This window comes from Capricornis sumatraensis, chromosome 9 (assembly GCF_032405125.1).
Source record: "Capricornis sumatraensis isolate serow.1 chromosome 9, serow.2, whole genome shotgun sequence".
NCBI lineage: Eukaryota > Metazoa > Chordata > Mammalia > Artiodactyla > Bovidae > Capricornis > Capricornis sumatraensis.
Window position 1 is genome coordinate 4,454,523 of NC_091077.1, and position 24,145 is coordinate 4,478,667.

A 24,145-nucleotide genomic window follows, 5' to 3' on the forward strand; every position below is an offset into this window, starting at 1 on the left:
TCCTCTGGATATGTAATCAAAAAGATTGAGAGCAAGGTCTGGAAGAGGTAGTACACCCATGTTCATAGCAGCAATATCCATGCTAGCTGAAACATGGAAGCAACTGAAGTGTACATTGATGAACAGATAAGTGAAATGTGATATGAACACACAGTGGAATATTATTCAGCCTTTAAAAGGAAAGAAAGTCTGCAATATGCTGTAACATGGATGAATCTTGAGGACATCATGCTAAGTGACTAAGCCAGTTACAGAAGGACATATAATGTATGACTCCACTTATATGAGGCATCTAGAGTCGTCAAGGGCCTTCCCAAGTGGCCCAGTGCAGGAGATGCGAGTTCAGTCCCTGGGTCAGGAAGATCCCCTGGAGAAGGAAATAGCAACCCACTCCAGTATTCTTGCCTGGGAAATCCCATGGATAAAGAAGCCTGGCAGGGTTACAATACATGGGGTCACAGAAGAGTCAGACACGACTTAAGTGACTAAACAACAGCAACAAAGAATAGTCAGATTCATAGATATAGAAAGTAAAACGGCAGGTGCCAGGGACTGAGGAGAGGGAAGACTGAGGAGTTAGTGTTTAATGGCTATTAACTTTCAGTTTTGCAAGATGAAGAGTTCTGGGGATGAATGGTGGTGATGGTTGTAAACAGTACAAATCTCTAACTACTGAAGTATACTCTTAAAATACTTAAAATGATTAATTTTTATTACTACAAAAATAAAGTTGAAGAAAACTTTTCTATCAAGCCAGAAAACAACATGGAAGACACTTAAATTATTACTAAGTGAAAAAGCCAATCTGAAAAGTCTATATACCATATCATTCCAACCACATGACATTCTGGAAAAGGCAAAGCTATGGAGACAGTAAAAAAAGTAAAAATCCTTTCAGTGGTTTGCAGGAGTTAAGAGAGAGGGAGGGATAATAGGCAGAGCACGGAGGATTTTTCTGGCAGCGGAACTACTCCACACGACGGGAGAATGGTACGTGGCTGTTGACGGGCCAGTGCAGGGCCACGCCGGGGGTAAGGGAAGAGCGTGATGGGAAGAGCTAAGGCAGAAGCTTCTCCGGTCACAGCAGAACCCTGCCAGGCCAAGAGCGCGCAGGGCCTATGCCCACCTTGGCTCCCTTCCCACCTTGCCAGGTGAGCCAGGGAGGGGGTGGGGTGGGGGGAGCAGCTGATGTGGCAACGTCAGGTGTCAGTCAGTGTCCAGGAGCCAGGTGGCGAGGCTTAAGTATGACCAAGCCCGCACAGCAGGGGGAAGGGAGAGTCAGTGCCTGGATGGGGTGGGGAGGTGTCAGTTCACTTTTGGAAATGTTTGGTTTTTAGATGAGGGGTCTTGGGTCCAAGCAAGAGCTAAGTGGTGGATGTCCAGTGTGCAGACACCGTTTTCTGGAGACGGGGAAAGCAAGGAGGGCTGGATTCGCCAGCCTGTCTCGGTTGCCAGTTCCATGAGACTTGCTGACAATCAAGAGGGCAGAGCCTGCCATCTGCCTGCTCCAGCCTGAGCCCCTCACCCCCACACCGCCAGGAACGATGCTGCAGTGGAACAAGCTGGAATCCTGGATACCTGCCCACAGTCATTTCTCTGCAAATTACCTGGGCGTGTGTCCTGTCTGAAGCAACACTGACACAGAGGAAAACACACCCACCCGTGAGAGTATGGAGCTGCCTGCGCAGCGCACTGGCTCAGAGGGCTCTAGTCCTGATGATGCCTTTGCAGGCACATGGCCCAGGACAGCCCTGCCCTCCCCCAAACACCAGGAAGGTGCCGGGGCCCTCACCCGCTCCCCAGCACAAAACAATGAAACAGAGGACACCTCATCCGCTGCTGCTTTTTATTGACGTGTGCGTGCATATGCAGGGAGTCCTGAAAGGCCGGGAGGCGGGGCCCTGAAGGGCCAGGGCTTCAGCGCACTTGGGCCAGGTTGTGTTTCTTGTACAGCAGTGCCCGCCTCTTTTCCCGCTCTCGCACAAAGACGCGCAGACCAGTGGTTGGGAAGGTCACTGCTGCAGGCTGGGAGCTGGCTGGGCCCTCCTCCGTCAGCCACGGGCTCTGCAGGCAGCTGGACGCACACGGCCGGACCCTGGAGCACACGGAAGGGCAGCATTTACCGCGCTCCCACCCGCAGGTCAGCGCACAGGGGCATGGGCCAGGCAGAGCTGGTGGAGTTGCTCACCAGGGGTGCACACACAGTGTGCTTCGCAGGAAGGCCACAGCACCCCCAGACAGCCCGGCATAGCAGCGGCTCAGCTGGATGAGCCCCTTGCGCAGGCCCTTCTGCGTGTCTCGCATTCCCTCACCGCTCACCGGGTACTCAGCGCTTAACCTGTGTGTGTGGTGGTCACGTGACTGATGTTACCCTCGATGGACGGAAGTCACAGAGACCTGGGGTCACCATCAACAGACCCCAGGCCCGCCCTTCCTTCTCGCCTGCCCACCCCGCAGAGCACACGTGGAGACTCACATGATGAAGGCTGTAACACCTACGGCCCAGATGTCAGTCTGCGTGACAGCGCCCTGGCCCTCCAGGAGCTCCGGAGCTGGGGACGGCACAGGTGGGGGTCACGGGCTGTTTGCGGTGGAAGGAGCAGGGGGACAGGACTGGGGCTTGCTCCCGGCACACCCCTCCCCCAGATCAGGCCTGGGGTCTGTGCCCTGCGCACCCATGGTCTCCATGTAGTCCTTGAATCTCTCTGAGGGCAGGACCCTCTCCTGGGCCAAGCTCTGGGCGTTTCCGAAGTCGATGACCTTGAGCAGGTTATACTCTGTGACAATCATGTTCTCCGACCTGAGGTCTAGGTGCAGGATACCCCGGGCATGCAGGTACTGGGTGGCACTTAGTATCTGCCACAGATAGTCCTTCACCTCTGATTCCGAGTAGGAGTCCCTGGGGGCAGAGGGCCAGTTAGGGGGCACGTGGGGAGAGGCACCCAGGCTCTTTCCACAGCCAGCCCCAGGGCAATCAGGAAGCACCAGCCTTCCCTGTGGGCTTAGGAAGGAGGTCTCAGATCTCCTGAGTGACTCTGGTGGGCTGACGGGTGGAGGCGGGGCAGAGGTGGGTGAGGAGGCAGACCACAGTGCCCCAGCCAGGTCCTGAGCCTGGAATCCAGGCCAGGGCGATCCTCACCTCTCGGCCAGACAGGGCAGCAGCTCAGGCCCGGAGCACAGCTCCAAGATGAGGACCAGGTGCCTGGGGCTGAGGTAGGCAGCCTGCAGCTGTGCCAGGTGTGGGTGGCGCAGGCCCTTGAGGGCCTCGTACTCCCGCAGCACGGCAGCCCTGTCTGCAGGGTGGTAGGGCACGATCTTGGCAGCCAGCACGCGCCCACTGGCCTTCTCCCGGCACTGCCGCACCACGCTGAAGCGGCCCCTGGGGAGGAGCGCAGGCCAGGCTGGAGGCTCAGGCCAGACCCCACCCTCCCTCCCAGTCTGGAGAAGCAAGCCCCGCAGGGAGGTCCGGGAGAGGGTGGCAGACCCTGAGGCGATGTGGACGCAAGTGATCAGAGGGGTGAAAGCACGGGGCTGGGGTGGGAGCACGAAAAGCCAGCGGGGTGGAGGAGGCCCCGCCGCCTGCCCTCCCGGAGGCCCTGCACCTTCTCATCTGCGTCTGGAAGGCGAAGGTCTGCATGCTGGGGAGGGGCCGGGCCGGCCCTGCTGCACCTCTCTCCTCTTCAGAGGCTGTAGGAAGAGGGCAACCCTGCACCGCCATCTCCCCCAACCTCTTTTCCCATCATCACCCCTCCCCAACCCTACAGGAACGCCCTCTTTGAACCCCCAACACTCTGCCCTCTCATTCCTCAGGCCGTTGTGGGTGGGGGGCCTAGTGGGCAGAAGGAATCACCCCAAGTGAGTGTGTGACCGGTGGAGGTGGCAAGCGTATTCCCACAGAGGCCTGCCCAGGGGCTCACCCAGGCGGCTGGGCCCTCCCAGGAGGACCTGCTCCGAGGGGCTGCTGTAGGGGCCCATGCCCGCCTTGCTGACGCAGGCCGTCCGGAAGGTGTATGCCCCACCCCGAGAAAGCTTGCCCGTGAGGTAGCAGCAGTCAAAGACGTCCGAGGCCAGCGTGCTCCAGCTGCCGCCTGGGACACACGGGAGTGAGAGGCAGCCCGCCCACGGCCGCCCACGGCCGCCCACTCCCTGTCAGGGTGGAGAGGCCCAACAGGGGCAGAGAGCAGCCAGGCGCATCCCCAGCCCCCTGCCCCCACCTACAGAGACTCTGGGACCCCCCAGGAGGCGCGGGTTCGGGAGCGGCCCCACACCTTCCAGGCTGCACTGCACAATGTACGTCACAGGGCCGTACGACTCCACAGGCTTCCAGACCAGCAGCACCCCGTCCGCACGCACCTCCCCGATGTCCGGCCGTGGTGAGGAAGACGGGCGCTCTGTGGGGCCCACAGTCAGCAGTCCGGGCTGGGCTTGCAGGAGCTCTCCATGGAGACCCTGAGCCCCAGCCAGCCCGCCTCATCCTCCTCACCCTACTGTCAGGCCCCTGAGCCCACCCGCCCCGGTCCAGTTCACTCGGGGTCCTTTCCAAGGCTGACTAGTAGCAAGAGTCCAGTGCCTCTCCTTCAGGGGCCTCGGGAGGTGTCCGCCCTGCCCAGCCCCACCAGGCTCCCCTCCCACTGGTGCCCATGCAGGAGCCCCACGGAATGGCCCTTGCTCACAGCTCCCCACCAACCCTAGGCTCTAGTCGGGGGGCCTCTGCTTTGCCGGGCTATGGTGCAGGGCAGGTAGGGGCTGGGGATCAGGTCAGAGGACTGAGAGCTAGGCTCGCAGCCTCTGCTTTGGGTCCCCCAGAAACACACCCTGGCGCTGTGTTCTGAGAGCATGGTTGGACTGTAATAGATACAAAATGGGAAGCCGCCGCCTGGTGCACTACTGGAGAGACAGGGAGGTACCGCGGGAATGCAAGGAGAAGAGCCCCCAAGAGGGGTCAGGGAGGGGCCTGGCCAGCTGCTTCACCCTGTTCCCACGTCCCCTCCCCATGCCTCCAGACCCAGCGAGGGCCAGACTGTGGGTGCCCGGGCGCTGAGCCTCACGCTCCCTGGGCCCTTCACGGCCGACCCACCTGCCTTCCGGAGGACGGCCGTCGTGGCTGCCGTGCCCAGCGCGTTGCTCACACTGCATGTGTACATGCCCAGGTCCTCAGCAGTCACCACCAGGATGGTCAAAAGCTGGAAGTTCTTGAGCGTGGAGGAGATGAGGAGGCGGCTGCTGCTCTCAAGCAGGGCCCCATCTGCAGCAGGAGAAAGTGAGCCTCAAGATAAGGTCCCAGCAGGTGCTCTGCCTCGTGGTCACGCCCAGGGCCCACACCCTCTCTGAGCCTCAGTTTCCGTCTATGCAGTGAGAGTAATGCCCGAAAGGAGTACCCTGCCTCCCTGGCCTTCAGCCTCAGGAGAGCTCTTTACCTTTACTCCAGGTGGCCTGTGCGGCTGGCTGGGCCACCACCTGGCAGGCCAGAGTCACAGACTGGCCCAGGACCACCGTCTCATCCGAGAGCTCCCTTAGGAACGACGGGGCTGGGGAACGGAGGTGAGGTGAGCCTTCAGAGGTGGCCTTAGGCCTGAGAGCAAGGCCTGACCCCCACTGTGGGGATACAGGAAATGAGCTCCATCCCCACCCAGCTCATCTCCAACACCAGCGCCTACTCCAGGAAGGCTTCCAGGACTGCCGGCTCCTGACTGCTGGGCCGCCAGTCTCCCCGTGTGCACTTGAGCCCCTGTGGATGTGAGCTTCCCCTCGCCGCCCTGCACTAGTCTTGACAGCGTTCCCCTTCCCCACAGTCAGGTCCCTTGGGCTGCAGTGAGGGGCCTCGCCTCTGGGCAGTGTACCCACCTCGGTCCTTGCTCTTCAGGCGGAAGGAAGCGAGACCTGCCTTCTTCCGGGGAGGACTCTCCTTCTCCAGACCTGCAGTAAGGAAGTGGCCGCGTGAGGGAGGTCACACTCTGGGGGCCTGGCTCCTCTGGGAGCAGGGGAGGCTCTGGGGATCCCCATGTGGCAGAAAAGCCCAGTCCCAAGGGGTCTTGTTGGCAATGAGCTAAATGCACGGCCGAGGGCACCAGCCCTCCCTACCCCACGTGTCAGCCACTGCGGGCAGCTGAGGCAAGCAGCTCAGGGGCCACTGGGCCAGCTGAGGGCGCTGGGGTCAGGATCAGGGAGGGACGGGCCAGTTCCTATCTCCATGGGGGTGTAACCGCAGCTGCATTACTGCTGGGCTTCAGGTGCACATGGGGAGGGACTGGAGGCCGCAAAGCTGACCTCAGAAACAAGCCAATGTGTCCCGAGAGGTGTGGGCAGCACCGGGTCAGGGGAAGGAGCATAGGATGGGGGGCTTCCTGCATCACTCAGGCAAGCTCCGGGGCTATCTTTTTGGCCAAGGAGCCCCCAAGTGCAAAGCGGGAAACATGGATGTGCCCGGTTCTGGGGCAGGGTAGGGGTAGTAACCTTCAGGCCTGCCTCTCAGGAGGCGGGAGATGTGGGCCACCGAGGCCTTCACCCTCTGGCGTAGCCCCAGCTCTGTGGGCTCTTCCAGCAGTGAGTGCCTTCCAGGGAAGTGGAAGAGCCTGCCGGAAGGGGGTGACCACTTGCGCTTCCTGCCGCCGGCAGCTTTCCCGAGCAGGGCCTCCATGTCCTCTGGCTCCTCTGTGATCTCCAGGCTGGCTGGCCAGGGCCACGCAGCCTCTGGGAGCTCAGCCAGCTCCTCCCCAGCCTCGGACTCAGGGGAGGATGGACGGTCCGGCTCCACTGGTTTGGGGATCTTCCTAAAGATCATGAACTCAAATGGGAGATACTTGATATCATACAGATCAGACAGATTGAGGTAGGCAGGATCCACCTCTGAGATGTCCAGGGACACGGTGTCTGCTGCTTCTGGGTCCCTGGACAGGTCCTGGATCTGTATGAGTGACACCTGAGAGCCCCCACTGAAGTCTTCCCACGAGCCCAACTCCTGGGAGGTCCTCGGGAGGGTTCTATCGCCCTCGGGTGCAGGCACTGTGCTAGCCTGGGGCAGTGGGCTCTCGGTCTCTGCCTCGTCCTGCTCCTCTGAGGACTGAGAGACGGCCCAGGTCATCTTGGCCCACATGGGGCCCTGCCCCAGCATTCCACCGGCGTCCCCTCCAAAGGCAAAGGTGCCGTAGCCCGCCACCCCTGCGTAGCCCCCACGGCTCCCCAGGGAGAACTTCCGTGTGGTCGCCTGCTCTTGAGGCCGCTGTAGGCTGGGTGAAGACTGGGACAAGTCCTCTGTCTCCTGGGCCAGGCCTTCAGCATCCAGAGAGGGGCTAGGCTCCGTGCCCATCTGGGAGGCTGGCTCTGGGGGTCTGGGTGAGCCTGGCCTCTTGGTGAGAGGGACGGCCTTCAGTACGCTCTGAGAGTCTACCTGGGGGCTTGCTTGGGCAGGGGGCAGATAGGCCTGCAGCTTTTCTGGGAAGGAAGGGTTAGGGGATGACAAGAGGGCCTCTGTGCAGGGCCCTGAAGGGAAGGAGCCAGGAGGCTGTGGTGCCAAGGCCTCAGGGGGGCCACTGTCCTGGGGGGCAGGGACCCACTGGGGCTGAGAGAAAGGGGCAGCCTGCCCTCCACAGCGGTTCTGGGACAACCCCTCTGGCTGAGCAGAGCACCCATCACTACTGGCAGATGGCAGTCTCAGCCCCTGCGGGGTCCCCTCTGGATGCTCTTTCTCCCTGGCACGTGCACCCCCTCCAGGCATGCCCTCTCCTTGGGCATCCTGAGGACTCAGGGGAGCTGGAGCGGGACACTGCCCCTTGCTGCAGGCCTTGGTGGAGGAACTGGCAGTATTCGGTGGGTCACGGTCCAGGGAGCGGCGGGAGCCAGAGGCCTCCTGGGGGCTTGCTCTGGGCATCGGCACGGCCGTCTCCAAGGGGGCTGCTGTGGCCTGCAGGGCAGCCCGCTCCTCCATAGCAGCCGCCTCCTCCAGTGCCCGGTGCTCCAGCAGTGGTTCTCGAAGTCCCGGCAGGATGCCCGAGAAGTAGCCACCCTTGAGAAGGTGCCGCCGGCGGGCGGGGTGCCGCCTGCCCCCTGTGGACAGGCCCCCTAGCTCTGGGCCTTCGCCCACCTGCTGGTAGAACAGGCTTCGGATGACGCTCTGCCGGGGCACACAGCCCAGGGCAGCTGCTGGCTCCTCGCCCTGCAACGATGCAGGCAGAGCCGAGGCTGCGGCGGGTGGACAGGCCTCGGCCTCCTCAGGCAGGCTGGCCGAAGGCCTCAGGAAGCCCCGGGGGTGCAGCAGCGGGGAGTGGGTCACCGGGGAGGATGGCAGCGACTTGGCCCGGGCGAACGGGGCCAACTCGTTGTCGGAGGAGGAGGAGCTGCTGGAGGAGCCGCTGGCATCGCCACGCAGGTGCCGGGCAATCCCGAGGGATGGGCTGTCGGGCGGGCCCTGGAGCAGCTCCGGGATGGAACGCATCACCAGGATGGACTTGTAGCTCATGAGGGAGCGCTGGGGGCATGGAGGACAGGGGCCCGTCAGCAGGGGACCCGCTGCCTTCCCAGTCCAGAGGGGATCTCAGGGAACGGTGGGCCTTAAAACACATGGTCCCCAGGGCTCCGTTACCTTGTCCCCACCTTGGCAGAGACGTTGCATGTTGCCCCGCCTCACCCCGCTGGCTCAGGGAGCAAAGACTTGAAATGAAGGGTGCCCCGCCCCACTCTCTTGCTCTGCAGACCCAGAAGGGACACAGAGCCAGCCCTCTAGGCCTCATTTCCCTCTCTGGCCTCCGGCCGCTTCTGCACCCAGCCCCTCACCCCTCCACAAGGCAGTGCAGCCCACCTGCCAGCGACTGCGGGCCAGGAGGAACTTCAGCTGCTTGGTGTTGATGAAGTGGGCCTCCTCCGCGGGCACAGACTTCTGGGGGCGCCCAGGTGAGAGATCCACGTTGGGGGTGTGGGGAGCCCCTGGGGCATCCTGCAGCCCAGGCAGGCCCCCACTCCTCTTCGCCTCACTTTCCCTCCCTGTGAGCCAGGCCAGCCCACATTCAGCCTACTCACCCGGAACCAGGGGTGGGCGAGGCACTTGGCAGCACTGGGCCGAGCCCTGGGCGGGGAAATGAAGGTCCAGGTCAGGCCAAGAGGTCAGCTGGCCACTGAGGCAAGCGCAGGACCTCAGACGTGCGTACTCACCCCACGGCCTTCTGCAGAGCAGCCTTGATAAAGTCCTGGGCGTCCTCACTGAGGTGGGCGGCCATGGGGCTACTCCAGGACACCCGCCCTTCCAGGACATTTAGAAGCGTCGCTCGGTCACTCTCTCCAGCAAATGGGGATGAACAGGTCAGGCTGGAAGCAGAGGCATGGCTAGCCTTCAGCTGTGACCTGAATTTCTGGGTCCGTGGGAGGCAGGTTGGCAGGACAGGGGTCTCATGGGGATGTAGTGACCGGGGGGCCCCAGCCCTGACTGGAGATGCCTCCTGACACCTCTCTCCTTCAGCCCTGAGAATCCCAGCATGTGTCTCAGATTTGCCCAGAGATCCAGCTTGGAGCTGGGATTCAGGCTAAGCCTGGAGTGGGTATCTGGTCTTAGGCTGGGGTGAGGATCCAGGCTTCGCCTGGGATAAGGGATCAAGTGTCATCTTGAGTGGGCACCTGGACTTAGCCTGAGAAGGCGATCAGGGGTCCACCTGCAGAGTGAACCCAGGCTCAGTCCTCACCACTAACGCCCTCGGGACAGCAACAGCTGTTAAAAGGGACCTCTGGACAAGCTACCAGGACCCTTTAGGGAAAGAGCTCCGTGCTCTGCCCCATGACCTAGCAGAGGTCCTTTGTGACAGGGTGTGAGTGAGCAGCGCTTGGCAGAAACCCCGTATCAGAACTGGCTGACGGCATGTTCCCAACATAGCTGCCCCTCGGGTCTTGCGTCTCTGAGTTAAGGAGCAGTCAGCGGTTCAGCAGCTTCCCATTGGCCTGCTGAGGAGGGGTCTGGGCTGGCTTTGGAGGAGAGAGTAGACAGGAGCAGGGGTCTGCTCACCTGAGGTAGGTGATGACCCCCATGGCCCTGCAGAACAAAATCACAGCCGTGAGTCTCTCCAGACCTGGTCCGATGAGGAGGAGGAGGAGGAGGCAGAGGGCGGGCGAGCCCACCCCCACCCACCCACTCACCAGATGTCGGAAGCCTCGTTCACGGGGGTCTGTTCGATGATCTCGGGGGCCACAAACTCAGGGGAGCCATACTTGCTGTACTGTGGCTCTCCCGGGGTGATTTTTTGGGCAAAGCCAAAATCACAGATTTTAATGTCTTCCCGAGCAGGATGCACCATCAGGATGTTGGGGGGCTGTCAGGCAGAGTCGGGAGTGGCTGAGCACACCCTGAGGAAAGAACCCCCAGGGCTCCCAGGCCTGGGGAGGACACTCAGGGGACTCTGAGGAGCTGCCCCCGCAGGAGGGTGAGGCCAGCATGAGGCCATAGGCAGCCCTGGGAGCAGGTTTCAGCGCCCTTGGGGATAGCTTCTACTCCATCAGAGCTGCCCTCCACCTGAAGGTGAAGGGGCTGCTGTAAGGCGGTGAGCTCCCTGTCCCCAGAGACGAGGAAGTCCGCAGAGGGAACTGGAAGCGTTGGGCCTTCTCCCGCTCAGCCCTAGGCCCCAGGCTCCCAGCAGCTCCTCCCTGGGCTCGGGCGGCAGGGAGCCGCGTACCTTTACGTCCAGGTGAAGGATGCCTTGGCTGTGTAGGTAGTGCAGCCCCTCCACCAGCTGCTGGGTGTAGACCTTGACCTGCGGCAGAGCTGGTGCTCAGCCAGCCTCCAGCGCCCCTCTCCTCACCTCCCCGCCCGCTCCCACCAACGGGACCTCCACTTCCCCCCAGATCTGAGCCTGGGGGTGGGGGGGCTCCTGCAGGACAGGTTCCATGCAAAGCCCCGGGGAGCCTGTAGTTGGGAGATTCCTCTACGCCCCCAGGTGGATGGGTGTGGGTGTGCGGAGCAGCTTGAACAAAGCGGGAGGGGGCCGGGGGAGCAGGCAAGGGCTGGGCAGCTCGGTCAGCGCCGTCAGGGGTGGAGAAGCAGGGAGCCCCGGCCACGGGAGGGCTGTGAGAGCCCACAGGAGCTGCAGCAGCCTGTGAGGGTCTCTGTTGGGGAGCTAGTCTGAGGGACAGGAGGCCTGGCCAGGCCCACGCGCAGCCCTGCAGCTGGATGGGCAGCCGGGCAGCAGCAGTCACCTCGGCCTCAGTCACCACGCTCTTCTTGAACAGGCGGTCCAGCAGTTCTTCTGACGAACACCTGGGAGTCCGTTAAGGAAAGCTCTAGGCTCTGGAACCCTCGAAGCCTCGTGCCGCCTGGGGGCTCTTATCTCCAGGTGGGGGTAGGGGCTATGCTGGGGAGGCTGGTGCTTGCGGCTGAGGAGGATGGGAGGGGCAAAGCCCCCCAAGCAGAGGGACGGAGGACAGTGGGAGGCAGCAGCGTGGGGGAGTGGCACGCCACCCCCGACTCCTGCAGGGGGTGCTGACAGGGCGGGGGGAGGGGTAGGTGGGGGTGTGGTGAGCATACAGGACCCTCAGCTGGGCCAGGAGCAGCGGATGGGTGGGTTGGGGCGTGTGCCCCTCCCTGGAGCGTGCATCGGCATGCAAAGACGCATCAGTGCCTGGGGCATGCCGGAGACAGGTAAGAAGCCCAAGTTTCCTGCTGGAGGCCAATGCGGGGAGCAGGAGACAGACTTCTTGATGAAGCCCTGCCTAAATTCCCTACCCAAGGGACTGGGAGCTGGGAGCTATGTGCAGTGGCAGTACCTGCGGGGGCTGGAGGGGCCAGGGGCCTGCAGATAGTCCGGAAACATCACAATGCCAGCGGCACGGGCTGCCCCCATCAGGCAGTTGGGCCTGGGACCACCGGCACCGCAGACCCCACCCGGCCCTGCAGACCACTGTCTGCCGGGGGCACTCCCACCCACCTCCCGCCCCGCCACCTGGCACCCTCAGGGTGAGGTGGGATACAGCTCCAGGATGAGGATCAGGGTCTTCCGAGTCTCAAACTGGTCCAGCAGCGCAGTGACCAGCGGGTGGCTCAGGCCTGCTAGGATGTCCCGCTCCCGATAAGCCTGGGCACGCGTCCTGCTCCGCAGCGGAATGAACTTGGCAGCACAGGCCATCTGGTTGCCCTTGTGCTGCACCCTCTTCACGAAGCCGAACACACCCCTGGGGGGAGGGGACAGCGCGCTGGGGCCCTGGGGGCAGAGCTTGGGGGCGGGGTTCCTGGGGGGCAGAGCTTGGGGGCGGGGTTCCTGGAGGGTAGAGCTTGGGGGCGGGGTTCCTGGGGGCAGAGCTTGGGGGCGCGGTTCCTGGGGGCAGAGCTTGGGGGCGGGGTTCCTGGAGGGTAGAGCTTGGGGGCGGGGTTCTTGGGGGCAGAGCTTGGGGGCGGGGTTCCTGGGGGCAGAGCTTGGGGGCGCGGTTCCTGGGGGCAGAGCTTGGGGGCGGAGTTCCTGGGGGCAGAGCTTGGGGGCGGGGTTCCTGGGGGGGGGGTCAGAAGCTTGGGGGCGGGGTTCCTGGGGGGGGGTCAGAGCTTGGGGGTGGGGTTCCTGGGGGGCAGAAGCTTCGGGGCGGGGTTCCTGGGGGCAGAGCTTGGGGGCGGGGTTCTTGGGGGGGAGTCAGAAGCTTGGGGGCGGGGTTCCTGGGGGGGGTGTCAGAGCTTGGGGGCGGGGTTCCTGGGGGGCAGAAGCTTCGGGGCGGGGTTCCTGGGGGGCAGAGCTTGGGGGCGGGGTTCCTGGGGGGGCAGAGCTTGGGGGCGGGGTTCCTGGGGGGCAGAGCTTGGGGGCAGGGTTCCTGGGGGGCAGAGCTTGGGGGCAGGGTTCCTGGGGGGCAGAGCTTGGGGGCGGGGTTCCTGGGGGGGGGGGCAGAACTTGGGGGCGGGGTTCTTGGGGGGGTCAAGAAGCTTGGGGGCGGGGTTCTGGGGGGGGTGTCAGAGCTTGGGGGTGGGGTTCCTGGGGGGCAGAGCTTGGGGGCGGGGTTCCTGGGGGGGGCAGAGCTTGGGGGCGGGGTTCTTGGGGGGGGTCAAGAAGCTTGGGGGCGGGGTTCCTGCGGGGGGGGGGGGGTCAGAGCTTGGGGGTGGGGTTCCTGGGGGGCAGAGCTTGGGGGCGGGATTCCTGGGGGGCAGAAGCTTCGGGGCGGGGTTCCTGGGGGGCAGAGCTTGGGGGCAGGGTTCCTGGGGGGCAGAGCTTGGGGGCGGGGTTCCTGGAGGGCAGAGCTTGGGGGCGGGGTTCTTGGGGGGTCAAGAAGCTTGGGGGCGGGGTTCCTGGGGGGGGGGTCAGAGCTTGGGGGTGGGGTTCCTGGGGGGCAGAGCTTGGGGGCGGGATTCCTGGGGGGCAGAGCTTGGGGGCGGGATTCCTGGGGGGCAGAGCTTGGGGGCGGGATTCCTGGGGGGCAGAGCTTGGGGGCGGGATTCCTGGGGGGCAGAGCTTGGGGGCGGGGTTCCTGGGGGGGGTCAGAGCTTGGGGGTGGGGTTCTCGGGGGTGGGGCGGTGAGAAGCTTGGGGGCGGGGCCCCTGGGGGGCAGAGGTTGGGGGCGGGGTTTCTGGGGAGCAGAGCTTGGGGGCAGGGCCCCTGGGGGGGCAGAAGCTTGGGGGCGGGCCCCCTGTGGGGCAGAGCTTGGGGGCAGGGTTCCTGGGGGCCAGAGCTTGGGGGCAGGGTTCCTGGGGGGCAGAGCTTGGGGGCGGGGTTCCTGGGGGGGGCAGAGCTTGGGGGCGGGGTTCTTGGGGGGGTCAAGAAGCTTGGGGGCGGGGTTCCTGGGGGGGCAGAGCTTGGGGGCGGGGTTCTTGGGGGGGTCAAGAAGCTTGGGGGCGGGGTTCCTGCGGTGGGGGGGGTCAGAGCTTGGGGGTGGGGTTCCTGGGGGGCAGAGCTTGGGGGCGGGATTCCTGGGGGGCAGAAGCTTTGGGGCGGGGTTCCTGGGGGGCAGAGCTTGGGCGCAGGGTTCCTGGGGGGCAGAGCTTGGGGGCGGGGTTCCTGGAGGGGAGAGCTTGGGGGCGGGGTTCTTGGGGGGGGGGTCAAGAAGCTTGGGGGCGGGGTTCCTGGGGGGGGGGTCAGAGCTTGGGGGCGGGGTTCCTGGGGGGCAGAGCTTGGGGGCGGGGTTCCTGGGGGGGGGTCAGAGCTTGGGGGTGGGGTTCTCGGGGGTGGGGCGGTGAGAAGCTTGGGGGCGGGGTTTCTGGGGAGCAGAGCTTGGGGGCAGGGCCCCTGGGGGGGCAGAAGCTTGGGGGCGGGGGCCCTGTGGGGCAGAGCTTGGGGGCAGGGTTCCTGGGGGCCAGAGCTTGGGGGCAGGGTTCCTGGGGGGCAGAGCTTGGGGGCGGGGCCCCTGGGGGGCAGAGCTTGGGGGTGGCGTTCCTGGGGGAGGAGGTTTCCTGAGAGGAGAGGTGCCAGGAGAGCAGGGGCTGCGGGAGTGGGCACTGGAGGAGGCCAAGTTGGCAAGGGCAGCGGGTACTCTGCATGGGGGCTTGCAGGAGGCAGGGGCTCCAGAGGGTGAGGGCTGGGGAGGCAGGTCTTCGGTGGGGGCAGGGCTCTGGGTTGAGGGAGTTCAGAGAGCTCTAAGCGGGGATGGTAGGGGTGCAGTGGGCAGGAGAGCTGGGGGCTCCTGGTCGGAAACTCGCACATAGGAACTCTGGGAGGCTGAGGCTGAGGGTCTTAGGAGGTGGGGCTCCAGCGGAGGAGGCTCCTGGGGCTGGGATGAGGGTGGTACCTTCCAATTTCCTCCAGGACCTCATAAAAGGAGTGCAGTTTCCTCCTAGAGCTGTGCTCACTGTCCCGTGTAGCCAGGGAAGGGGAAGCTGTTTAAGAATGAGTAAAGATCACCCAGCGCCTCTGTCCCCCAACTTCACAGTGTCTGCTGGAGCAGCTTCCTGTGCCTGAACCTGTGAGAGCTCAGGGGACCCCCCACACCAGCATGGAGCCAAGACAAGGCCTGGGAAGTGGTCTCCCACTCACCCCCGTGGATCAGCAGCTCTGCCTTGCACAGCACCTGGCCGCCAGGGTTGTGGGCCAGGCAGGTGTAGACGCCCGCGTCGTGCTGGGCCACGTCCCTAAGCACCAGGGAGTAGGTGGTCCCTTCCTGTTGCTGGCTGAGCCGGGGGTCAGCTCCCAGCTGGGTGCCATCCTGCAGACACGGGAGTGCGGGGCGGCCATCAGTACACCCTGGGGGACCCCAGCGCCACGGCCCAGGCTGACCTTCGGTGAGCGCCATGCCCAGGCCAGCAGGGGCTCCACACACTGCCTCTCCCGCAGGCAGGCCCTTACCCAGGCCTGCCCCTACCTTGTACCAGATCACTGTGGGCTGTGGGTTGCCCTCGATGACAGCCTGGAACTGCGCCGTACCGCCGCTCTGGGCCTGCACATCCTCGATGGTGACCTGCATGGACGGGGGGCCTGGGGTGGGGAAAGGAGCCGGTGGGCAGGAGCCAGGCTGTGTCCGCCACAGCCTATTCTGTGCTGAAGTCTTCTGATGCCTGGCCTCCATTCACGGACACCCAGACCTCGGTGGACTGGCAGCAACCCCAGGTGTGTCTTGCTGCCCAAGCTGGCCAGGAAGGCCCTGAGACATACTCCAGGGTGAAAGAGCCCAGCTTCCTCCAAGGGAAGGGACCCCACCCTTGATGGTCCAGAAATGCACCCCCTGTCTTTGCTGCTTCAGCCTCAGCTCTCTGTGGGCAGGCCACAAGAATATGCCAACTTTGCGTGGGGTAAAAGGCCCTGACGTCCTAGTCACCGCTGCCTTCTGAGGGCATGCAAGGAGAGAGGCAGCAGGGCCCTGGCCACAGTAAGGCTGGGGCATGCCAGGTGGCTATGCCGGCCCTGCCATGGAAATCACTCCTTAGCCTGGGGCATGGAAGGTACACGTGCGACCTGCCAGGCCCCCACCTACTTGCAGCAGGCGTGTCGCTGGTCTGGTACACATACGTCCTGTGTGTGGTCTCCGTGAACACATGGCTGTGGACGTCCCAGAGCTCACCTGCTCCTGGCCAGGCAGTGCCCTCCATCCTGGGGCATGGAGTGGAATTAGCTGTCTGCCTCGCCCTTCCACTCTTGGGGCGTGGAAGGCCAAGATGGGGTTCTTGCCCCCTGCCTACTCAGGGGGCTGCAGCACTCTTTGGGAGGGGACATACAGCCCGTGGCCTCAGTCCTAGGTGAAGAAGGGAGCTCCCCCCCTTCCTTGCCCCAGGGGTGGCCTCCCCCTCCCCTGGCGCTTAAGGGTGGGGCTGGTAAGGAGAGTGCAGGCTGCTGTGATCCCACCCCTTGCTCTCCTTCTCTCACACTCCAGCCTGCTCCCAGGACATCCCCTCGCCCCCCAGCCAGCTTGGGAGGTTACCGGATGGGCACTGTGCGTTCTGGGGCCTCAGCGTGTGCCTGAGCCGTCTGCTCGAGGCCCTTGGGGGAGTGAGGCTGAGGCGCCTTCGGAGGCTCGCCTGGTGGGAGGCAAGGGGCCCGGTGAGATGGAGCCTGGGACAGGGCAGGGGACAACTCCCCAGGACAGGCCGCTGCATCAGCCTCTGCCGCCCAGCAGACAGGAGCACAGACAGAGCAGGGGCTCCGAGAGCACGGGGTCCTTGAGCACAGACTCAGCACTTCAACTGCGCGCGGGCACCTCGCCCCCGGGCTGGGGCTAGTGCCCCGCAGTGCACCCCCGGGGTCTGGTCCACCCGGGCGCCGCTCACTTCTGCCGCTTCCGTCCTCCGCCCTTCCCTCCACCCCCCACCCCCTCCTCCTCGCCCTCATCCCTCTCCCTGCTCTTCCCCAGGCTCTGCCCTCCCCCCCATTCCCACACCCTCCCTCCCCTCTCTCCCTTCCTCCCCACCTCCCCAGCAGCACAGGGGACCCAGGCTGGCGGCTGAGGGCAGCCAGAGTGGGAAGGACCTCCGGAGCCCATCCCGGCATCTAGTTCCACAGGCTGAGTGAGGGGCAGCCTTGTCCAGGACCCCCGCCACGTACAGCCAACTGAATGGTGGGCGTCTCAGGCTCTGCCAGTTCAACCCCGTGGGATGGGCACCCAAAGTAACCAAGGTGGGGTCAGAAAGGAGGGGCGGTTATGGGTGGGGGCAGGGGTCCCGGAAGCAGGGGTACTTTGCCTTCAACCTGCTGCCAGGCCTCACCGGATGCAGCCCCAGCCTCCACAGCTGGGGGCTCCGGATGCGGCGCCCCAGGGCTGGGGCTGGGGCTGCTGTGGTCCCCTGTGGAAGGTCCTGGAGCCTCAGGGCATGTCTGTGTCCTCTGGATGGACGTGCTTCCCTGCCCTGGGGCAGCTGGGGGTGGGGCAGCAGCATCTGTAGGAGAGGCAGGTCGACGCACAGGAGTGAGGGGGGCCGGGGCCCGGGAGGGGGACACTGCCCAGATGAGGCCACCCTCCCCACCCTCCTGCTCCAGCCACCCGCTGGGTTCAGGAAGCGCCGAAGGTGGAGGCCCCTGAGAGAAGAAGGGGTCTGTGCCAGAGATGGCACTCCAGGCAGCAAGTGCTAGACTGGTCCACCCCCAGGGTGTCTCCCAGATGCCCTCATGAGAACATCAGTTCCCACAGGGACAGCAGGGCCTGGACCCCCACCGTCCACTTCGGGCGGCCCCTCGGTCTCAGTCCCATCCCGTCATCCTGGGCCTCGCCTTGCTCTGTAGCCCACTCTGGACCCAAGGGCACTGGGTCACCCAGGCTCAGGTGGATCCAGCCCCACCTTCTAGGAAAGCTAAGCACGGCCCGATGCCAGATCAGGAGCCGAGAGACCCTCACACGGTGCGCTGCCTTCCTGCCTCCCAGCGCAGCCCCTATTCCCCACCCAGCCCGACACAGACCACCACACTCTCACCTGGTCCCTGCCCAGCCCCCGACACAACTCCCCAAGGGAGCCGTCAGACCCTCCGGGCTCTTGGCTTCCTGCCCTCAGCCCCAAATTCAGTCCCTCCTCCACCGGACTGTCAGTCCCCCTGTGGCTGTTCTGGGACGCCCACCGCTCCATTTCCAGAAAGGGCCCCTCTGTGGAGCTCTCTCCCGTGCTCCAGAGCCTCCCTCCTGGTGATCTGCTGTTTTCTTGGGGCCCCCAGGCTGAAGAGGCCACTGGGCAGGCTTCTGTCTGTCTGCGGTCTGTGGCGCTGGGGCGACCATCCTGCGCTTCCCCACTCCAAGGAGGTCGTCAGGACCCCGACCCATCATGCCCCCATAGCTGTCCTGACAAAGGACCCAGGCTCACAGGACGCAGGATGACCTGCTTGACCCCCAGCAGACTGGGGGCAACGACTATGGACACCGCGGCCACACTGTGTGCGCCTGTGACAGCCCCTGAGCCCATGTGTGAGCAAGCTGGAAAGGCCAACAATCACGCCTCCACCCAGGATCTGTAGGACTGGCCAGCACCCACAGGCTGATGTGGGTGTCCACCCAGGCTGCCACTGGAAAGGGCCTGGGCTGTCCATTGGTTGGTCTCCAGGGCCGGGAGGGTCCCTCCCTCCTGAGATGCCGGAACCACCAGGCGGAGAAGCAAAAATGAGAAAAGCAGAGGCGGTGCCAGGAACCGGTTTATTAGCATTATCAGGGCTGACGGATGGGACTGCTTCCCATGCACAGACCCTGGTCCACCCTGCCGAGAAGGCCTAGGAGGCCTGTAGAGCTGGGCCCCACACAGGCCTCCTGGAGGCCAAGAAAGGTGTTCAGGGCTACGATGTGGTTCGGGGGGACCCCCAGCCTGGGTGAGAGCCATGGCTGGGCCAGGCCTGGACACTGGGACAGGGGCCTAAGCTGGCACACACAGGGCCCATGCGGCCCCTGCCTGGTGAACAGAGCAAGAAGGATGCCCGAGTGCCCTCCCTGTGTCTGCAGCCCCGAGTCCGGAGCGGCAGCCTGCGAGTCAGTCCGGCCCATGCTCTCAGAGCAGCTTGAGAAGACTCTGAGATCACGGATGCGTGCACCGTCCTCAGCTGACGACCAAGTCCTGTGAGGTAGGAATCGCCTGGTTTGGAAGGGAAGGGCAGGCTGGAGTCCTGAGTTGGTGGATAGCCAGGGGAGGTCATAGCACCCGTGTCCGAGGCGTGCCAGCTTTGGGACTCTCTCCTGATTGAAAACCCAAGGCGGCTGTGTGGTGAGTTGATGCTGGTGCCAGGCTGGGTCCCAACGCCGCTGTCCTCTTCCCGCCACCCCATGCAAGCACGGCAGCTTCGTCAGGGGGGTCCCAGGTCCAAGGGTCTCTCATCTCAGCCCCAGCCGCGCCGTCCCTGAGGGTCTTGGCCTCAGCCCTGGGAGGGGCTGGGGTCCATGTCCCTGTCTGGGCAAATGTGTAGGGTGACAGCCTCCCCCACAGTCCCAAAGCTGACCGTCTGGGTTGAAACCTCGGTTTTGAAGCTGCTCTGGCCGCTGTCCGCAGAGCGCTGAACCTGAGTGCAGAAGGAAGGCTTCTGGGTTGCGGCGCCTCCGGCCCGGGCCTCCCGAAAGCAGAAGGAGACGCCCGTGGGGCCCCGGCCCTGTGGCCCTGATGGAAATGCCTCCCGGGGCCTGGGCACACGGCCGAAGAAGCCAGGCGGGCCCCGGGAGTCTGGGGGGCGCCCCACGTTCAGCAGGACAGGCTGGCCCACGGTGGGCTCACTGATCTCTCTCTGCAGCACCGAGATTTCGCAGGGCAGGTCATCAGCGGCACTCGGCCTGGGGCCACTGCAGCCAAAGGTCTCCCCTTCCCGGGGCACGTAATCCTCCAGGTCGGCCAGGGTGAGGGCACGGCCGTGGTGTGTGAGGATCTTGGGGTCGCGGCCCTGCAGACCATCAGCACCCAGCGGCTCCTCCACCCCGTAGGCATCTCTCTCCCCCTCGTCCAGCGGGACTCCCTCTTCAGCACCCCAGGGAGGGGACGGCTCAGGGCTCTCTGGCCCTGTCTCCACGCAGACGATCAGGGGCTCTCCAGTAGTGACTGTGGCCGGGGGCTCCTGGGTCAGCAGCTTGTTGTTGGAGTTGTTTGTATTGGGGTCTCTTCCAGACACCCTTCCAGGCAGCGTGAAGCGAAGCTCCTCAGAGCTGCCAGGCGTCTCTCTGGCTAGAGATGCACCCTTTGAACCGGTCTTCTTCACCCGGACCTCAATGGTCTCCTCAACCTCCACCCATTTGGGTGGGGGCCTGGTGCCCCCTGGCAGGCCTGCCGTGTGGGTCTCAGGCTCTGTCACGAACAGAGTGGGCACAGCGGGCCGCCAGCCTGGCTCCGCCTCAGGCCTGGAGGGTCTGCTGGCCTCTGGCGAGGGCAGCAGCTCAGGGGCCAGCAGGCCTGGCCTGGGCAGGCTGGCGGGGTGACCGTAGCGGGAGGGAGACTTGCTGGGGGACTGGCGTCGGCCACGGGGGCTCTTCACCACAGTGGTAATAGTCTCTTCTCTGTGGGGAGAGGGCCGAGAGGACATGGGCATGGAGCCCCACAGCCTCACCCAGCGCCCTCGCTGTCAGCACATTCGCAGGCCAGCAAGGGAGATCAGGTTAGTGTCCAAGCAGGCAACTGGCGAAACTGCATAGACAAACTCCTGCGCATGCGCCTGGGCCCAGGCCCCAGATGCCCACCCAAAGAACCGAAGCACAGAGTTCCATCTGGCCATCTGCGTACACTGGGGCCCCAGTGTGCAGACCTGAGTGAGAGGCGAGGCATGCGGGGGCGCGTGCAGCGTCACTCAGGCGGGTCTGTAACGTTATGCGCCGGTCTCCCTTCCTGTGCGTGGCTGTCCCGTGCTGGAGACACCAGCCCTCCTTACAGGGCTGAGGGACAAGCCACACCGCCTTCCTCATCAGTCCCACGCTTGCTCTGTGCTCTGTATCATGGCAGGAGGGCACTGGGGGTTTGGGGCGCTTCTCAGAGGGCAGGTGCCTCAGAGATCGTCAGTCAGGGACTGCGGAGCAGCGAGACGCCAGAGTGTGGACGTGCAGCCCACGCTTTGGGGCTCTGAGTCTGGGATGTGAGGGCTGGCAAAGACTCCTGGCCCTGGGCATGGCCTTGCCGTCGTGGGTGGTGTGAGCTCAGCCCAAGAGGTCAGGTGGGGCTGCAGGGGGACGAAGGGAGAGAACGCAAGTCCATGCACACGTGAGTGTGCCTGGGACTCTGGCCAGGGACCCCGCAGCAACTCTGGGTGGTACGTCGGATCCCCTTTGACAGGTGCAGACAAGGCTGGAAAAGGGCTTGAGACTTTCTCAGAGCCAAGAGTCAGAAGTACCCCCGTCAGCGCAGGCCCTCCTCTGCCAGCCAGCACCCTAACTCTGCCAGGTCCTGGGGGTGAAATGAGTAACACGCAGGGAGCAGGAACACATTCAGTAATACAGCTCTCCTGGGCCCTAGGACCTGCATTTCCTCCTGGGCTCAGGAAGAGGGATTTGGCATGTATATGGTGACAACTCAGTGCTGCTACCAGCTGCCTGCAATGACTAGGACACTGTCTCTCTTGTTCAGCTTTACTTCTGGCTAACCCACACCTCCAACTGGAAGCCGTTACTCATGGCACGGGCACAGAGCTGTGTGGACCAGACCCTGCCTCCACTGGCCCTCCCCTGGCGAAAGGGAAACGCTCTGCCCCCTGAACTGGTGGGGAAGCCGAGGCATGGAGACACGGCCTGTTCAGGCCCGCAGGCCTGCCTTCCTGCTTCACACAAGGCTCAGTGGCGCAAGGCTTGTTCCTGAGTCAGAGCCTGCCCACATGTCAGGGGAACCTGGGCAAGGACCCATCTTCTGGCCTCAAGTGGCCTGATTTGCTGAGGCAGGACAGCGAGTCCACGCCTCCTAAATGCACCCCCCTGCTCGGCTCACTGCTGCCCCCATGAGGACATGGAGGCCCCCTGCCCTGAGGCCAGCAGCACACCACTTGAGGCTGCCAGGCGGCAGGAGCCTCTCTCCAAGCCCGGTCTCCTTCTGGTACCCCTTGGCTCCCCAGAGCTCCTCACTGTGTGGTGTGCCCTTGAGGGATGCGGTGCCAGGCAGCTGCCTCTCTCCATTCCTCAGGTTAGGGGGTACCTGTCCTTGCAGGGGGAGGGTTACTGCCTCCCTAAGCCTGGAACAGACTGGACGTGAGGGCGCCTTGTGAGTTACCTAGCCCAGCCTCGCACACACAAGAGTCACCAGTGGGCTGCCTGGTCCCATCTCTGCTCCTTCACGTTTTCACTCATAAAACGTAAATAACAATGCTCCCCTCACAGATGAAATGTAGAGCTGATCTGTGGAAAGCTCTGGCATGGCTGTATACCTCCAGGGATGGGACTTCTTTCTGCCCCAGGCAGCCTCATCTACTGTGAGGCCACACTCTGCTCTGGGGGAGAAGGGAGAAAGTCAGGGAAGGATTAACCTGGGATGTATCCAATGTCTGAAGATGGGTTCTGCAGCAACATCACCAGCTGCAGGCCCCTACAGGAGGTCTTCTGCCTAGGGGGAATTAAGAGGTTCCCCATCTTAGAGCCTCCCAGACATTTGGCTTTAGGAAATCGTAGTTTTTACTGCCTCCTAGCTTTTGCAAGCTCTTCCATCCTTCCACTTCACACGTCTCCTACCGCAAGTCCTTCCAGGTCATCCAGGTCAAAACCAGTCCTGCCTTCTGTGCGTTCACCTAGCCCTGGACCGCTCTGGGCCTCTTGTATTCTTTAATTATCAATGACATGTATGGCGTTTCCTCAGCCTTGAAGGCACTGAAGCGTGGGGAAGGGGACAGTGGCTGTGGCATCAAGGGAACGAGTTCTCAGCCAGCTTCCAACTGAGAGCCACCCCGAGCAAGGCTTCTCTCTTCCCTGAACCTGTTTCCCCACCTTCTCAGTGTGAGGGCTGAGTGTGGAGACCTCTAAGGACCCTAGAGCGCTACTGTTCCCTAAGGTTACACTATTTTAATTAAAATCAAATTAACTAAAATAAACTTCAAAATCCAATTCTTCAGCCACACCAGACAAATACTCAGTAGCCACATGCAGCCAGTGGCTGCTGGAGTGGGAGGGTAAGCATAAATCACTTCCCATCACGGAAAGCTCCCGTGGACAATGCTCTAATCCTAGGATACTAGATGGCAGCATTCTGCCTCCAGCTCACTGGAGAAGAAACTCTCAGGCCTTGCTCTTCCCTGACTAGTATGACTCAGAGTCCAAGCTGTGGGTGAGCCCTGGGATGTGCAGAATAAGTTGGCCCTGCTGAAACAACAGAGCCATGGAGAGGGTGCCTAGACCCTGGGAGAGACAGCTTTGAAATGTGGTGGGCAAGGTCTCGGGGGGAGGAGAATGCCCTGGGAGTGTCTGCAAAGTGCAGGCAGTCTGTGTGGTGAACAAAGGCTGTGGGAGCAAGCAGTCAGGCAAGCCAGGGGCCAGGCTACACAGGCCAGATCCGGGGAGGTTAGTGGGCATGCAGGGAGCACAGCAGTCAGAGGGAGGGTTAGGAACACGCCTGCACTTACATGATGACGGTTTTCTTGGGGACCTTAGTCTCCTGCTCAGTGACTACAAAGAAAACAGTCGGAATAGCGAGGGTTACAGACCAGCCAGCCCTGGGGGCTGAGCTATCCGAGTGGCCCGGCAGTGTGGTGACTCGCTCAGCTTAGGACACTGGCTCCAAACCCTGCTCGACTGCGTGCCCCCCGGGAGGAATGTCTCGGCTTAGAGCCCCAGGCCCTTCACCTTTGAGACAGCGACAGTGCCTCCTCCAAGGGTCTGGGGATGAGGCATTGCGGTGACCATGTCCCGCGTGAGGCAAGAAGCCCTGTCCCCCTTGAGGGGTCTTGCAGGAGCTTCCTGGAGAGTAAGTGCCTTGTTTAGGCTGCCCACACAGAAATCCAAGCTTTTCCTTCAGTCCATGTACCCAGGGAGCCCTGGGTATTTGTCAGGCCCTGAAGTTCCTCTTTTTATAGAAACCAAGGCCTAGAAAGGGGAAAGGAATGGCCTGTGTCTGGCAGCCAAACTGGGAGGTGGAGGGCTGGTGCCTAGTTCACAAAAAATTCTAAGACCAAAGGACCTCTCTCCAGGGCAGAGTGACTCTGGAGTCCTAGAGGTAGCCTGTATGAGTGCTGGGCGTCAGGCCACAGAAGGCCCTCTGGGAGCAACCTGAGGATGTCTGAGCAGGGTCCTGAGCTCTGAGCGAGCCAGGAGCATCCCACACTCTCAACTGTTTCTTGATTGCCCTAGCTGTCCTCTTCCCTGGAGCCAAGAGGATAAGCCCTGTGGCTCCCATGTTGCTGACAGGGACCCACATCCCAGAGATAGCACG

At 63.3% G+C, this 24,145-nt stretch overlaps 2 protein-coding genes across 2 annotated transcripts in view; both read right to left on the minus strand.

The window, feature by feature from the left end:
* Positions 1-1,917: 1,917 nt before the first annotated feature.
* Positions 1,918-18,114, minus strand: LOC138085562 (obscurin-like). The gene is made up of 28 exons (XM_068980016.1): positions 17,916-18,114; positions 17,072-17,242; positions 16,291-16,387; positions 15,847-15,962; positions 15,238-15,350; positions 14,885-15,081; positions 14,840-14,848; positions 14,668-14,712; positions 11,941-12,141; positions 11,170-11,230; positions 10,650-10,727; positions 10,117-10,289; positions 9,986-10,012; positions 9,145-9,297; positions 9,013-9,058; positions 8,795-8,872; positions 6,454-8,464; positions 5,845-5,916; positions 5,418-5,528; positions 5,078-5,245; positions 4,269-4,391; positions 3,918-4,088; positions 3,603-3,687; positions 3,140-3,379; positions 2,676-2,899; positions 2,477-2,552; positions 2,189-2,338; positions 1,918-2,095 (listed from the first exon to the last, which is right to left on the minus strand). The coding sequence occupies exons 1-28, from the start codon at positions 18,112-18,114 to the stop codon at positions 1,918-1,920; spliced, it is 5,373 nt and encodes a 1,790-aa protein (XP_068836117.1).
* Positions 18,115-19,187: 1,073 nt separating this feature from the next.
* The window catches only part of OBSCN (obscurin, cytoskeletal calmodulin and titin-interacting RhoGEF), a 223,775-nt gene continuing 218,817 nt past the window's right edge, over positions 19,188-24,145 (minus strand). The window contains 2 exon segments of the mRNA XM_068979697.1: positions 19,188-20,310; positions 23,340-23,382. Of these exon segments, the coding sequence (XP_068835798.1) occupies positions 19,188-20,310; positions 23,340-23,382 (1,166 nt within the window).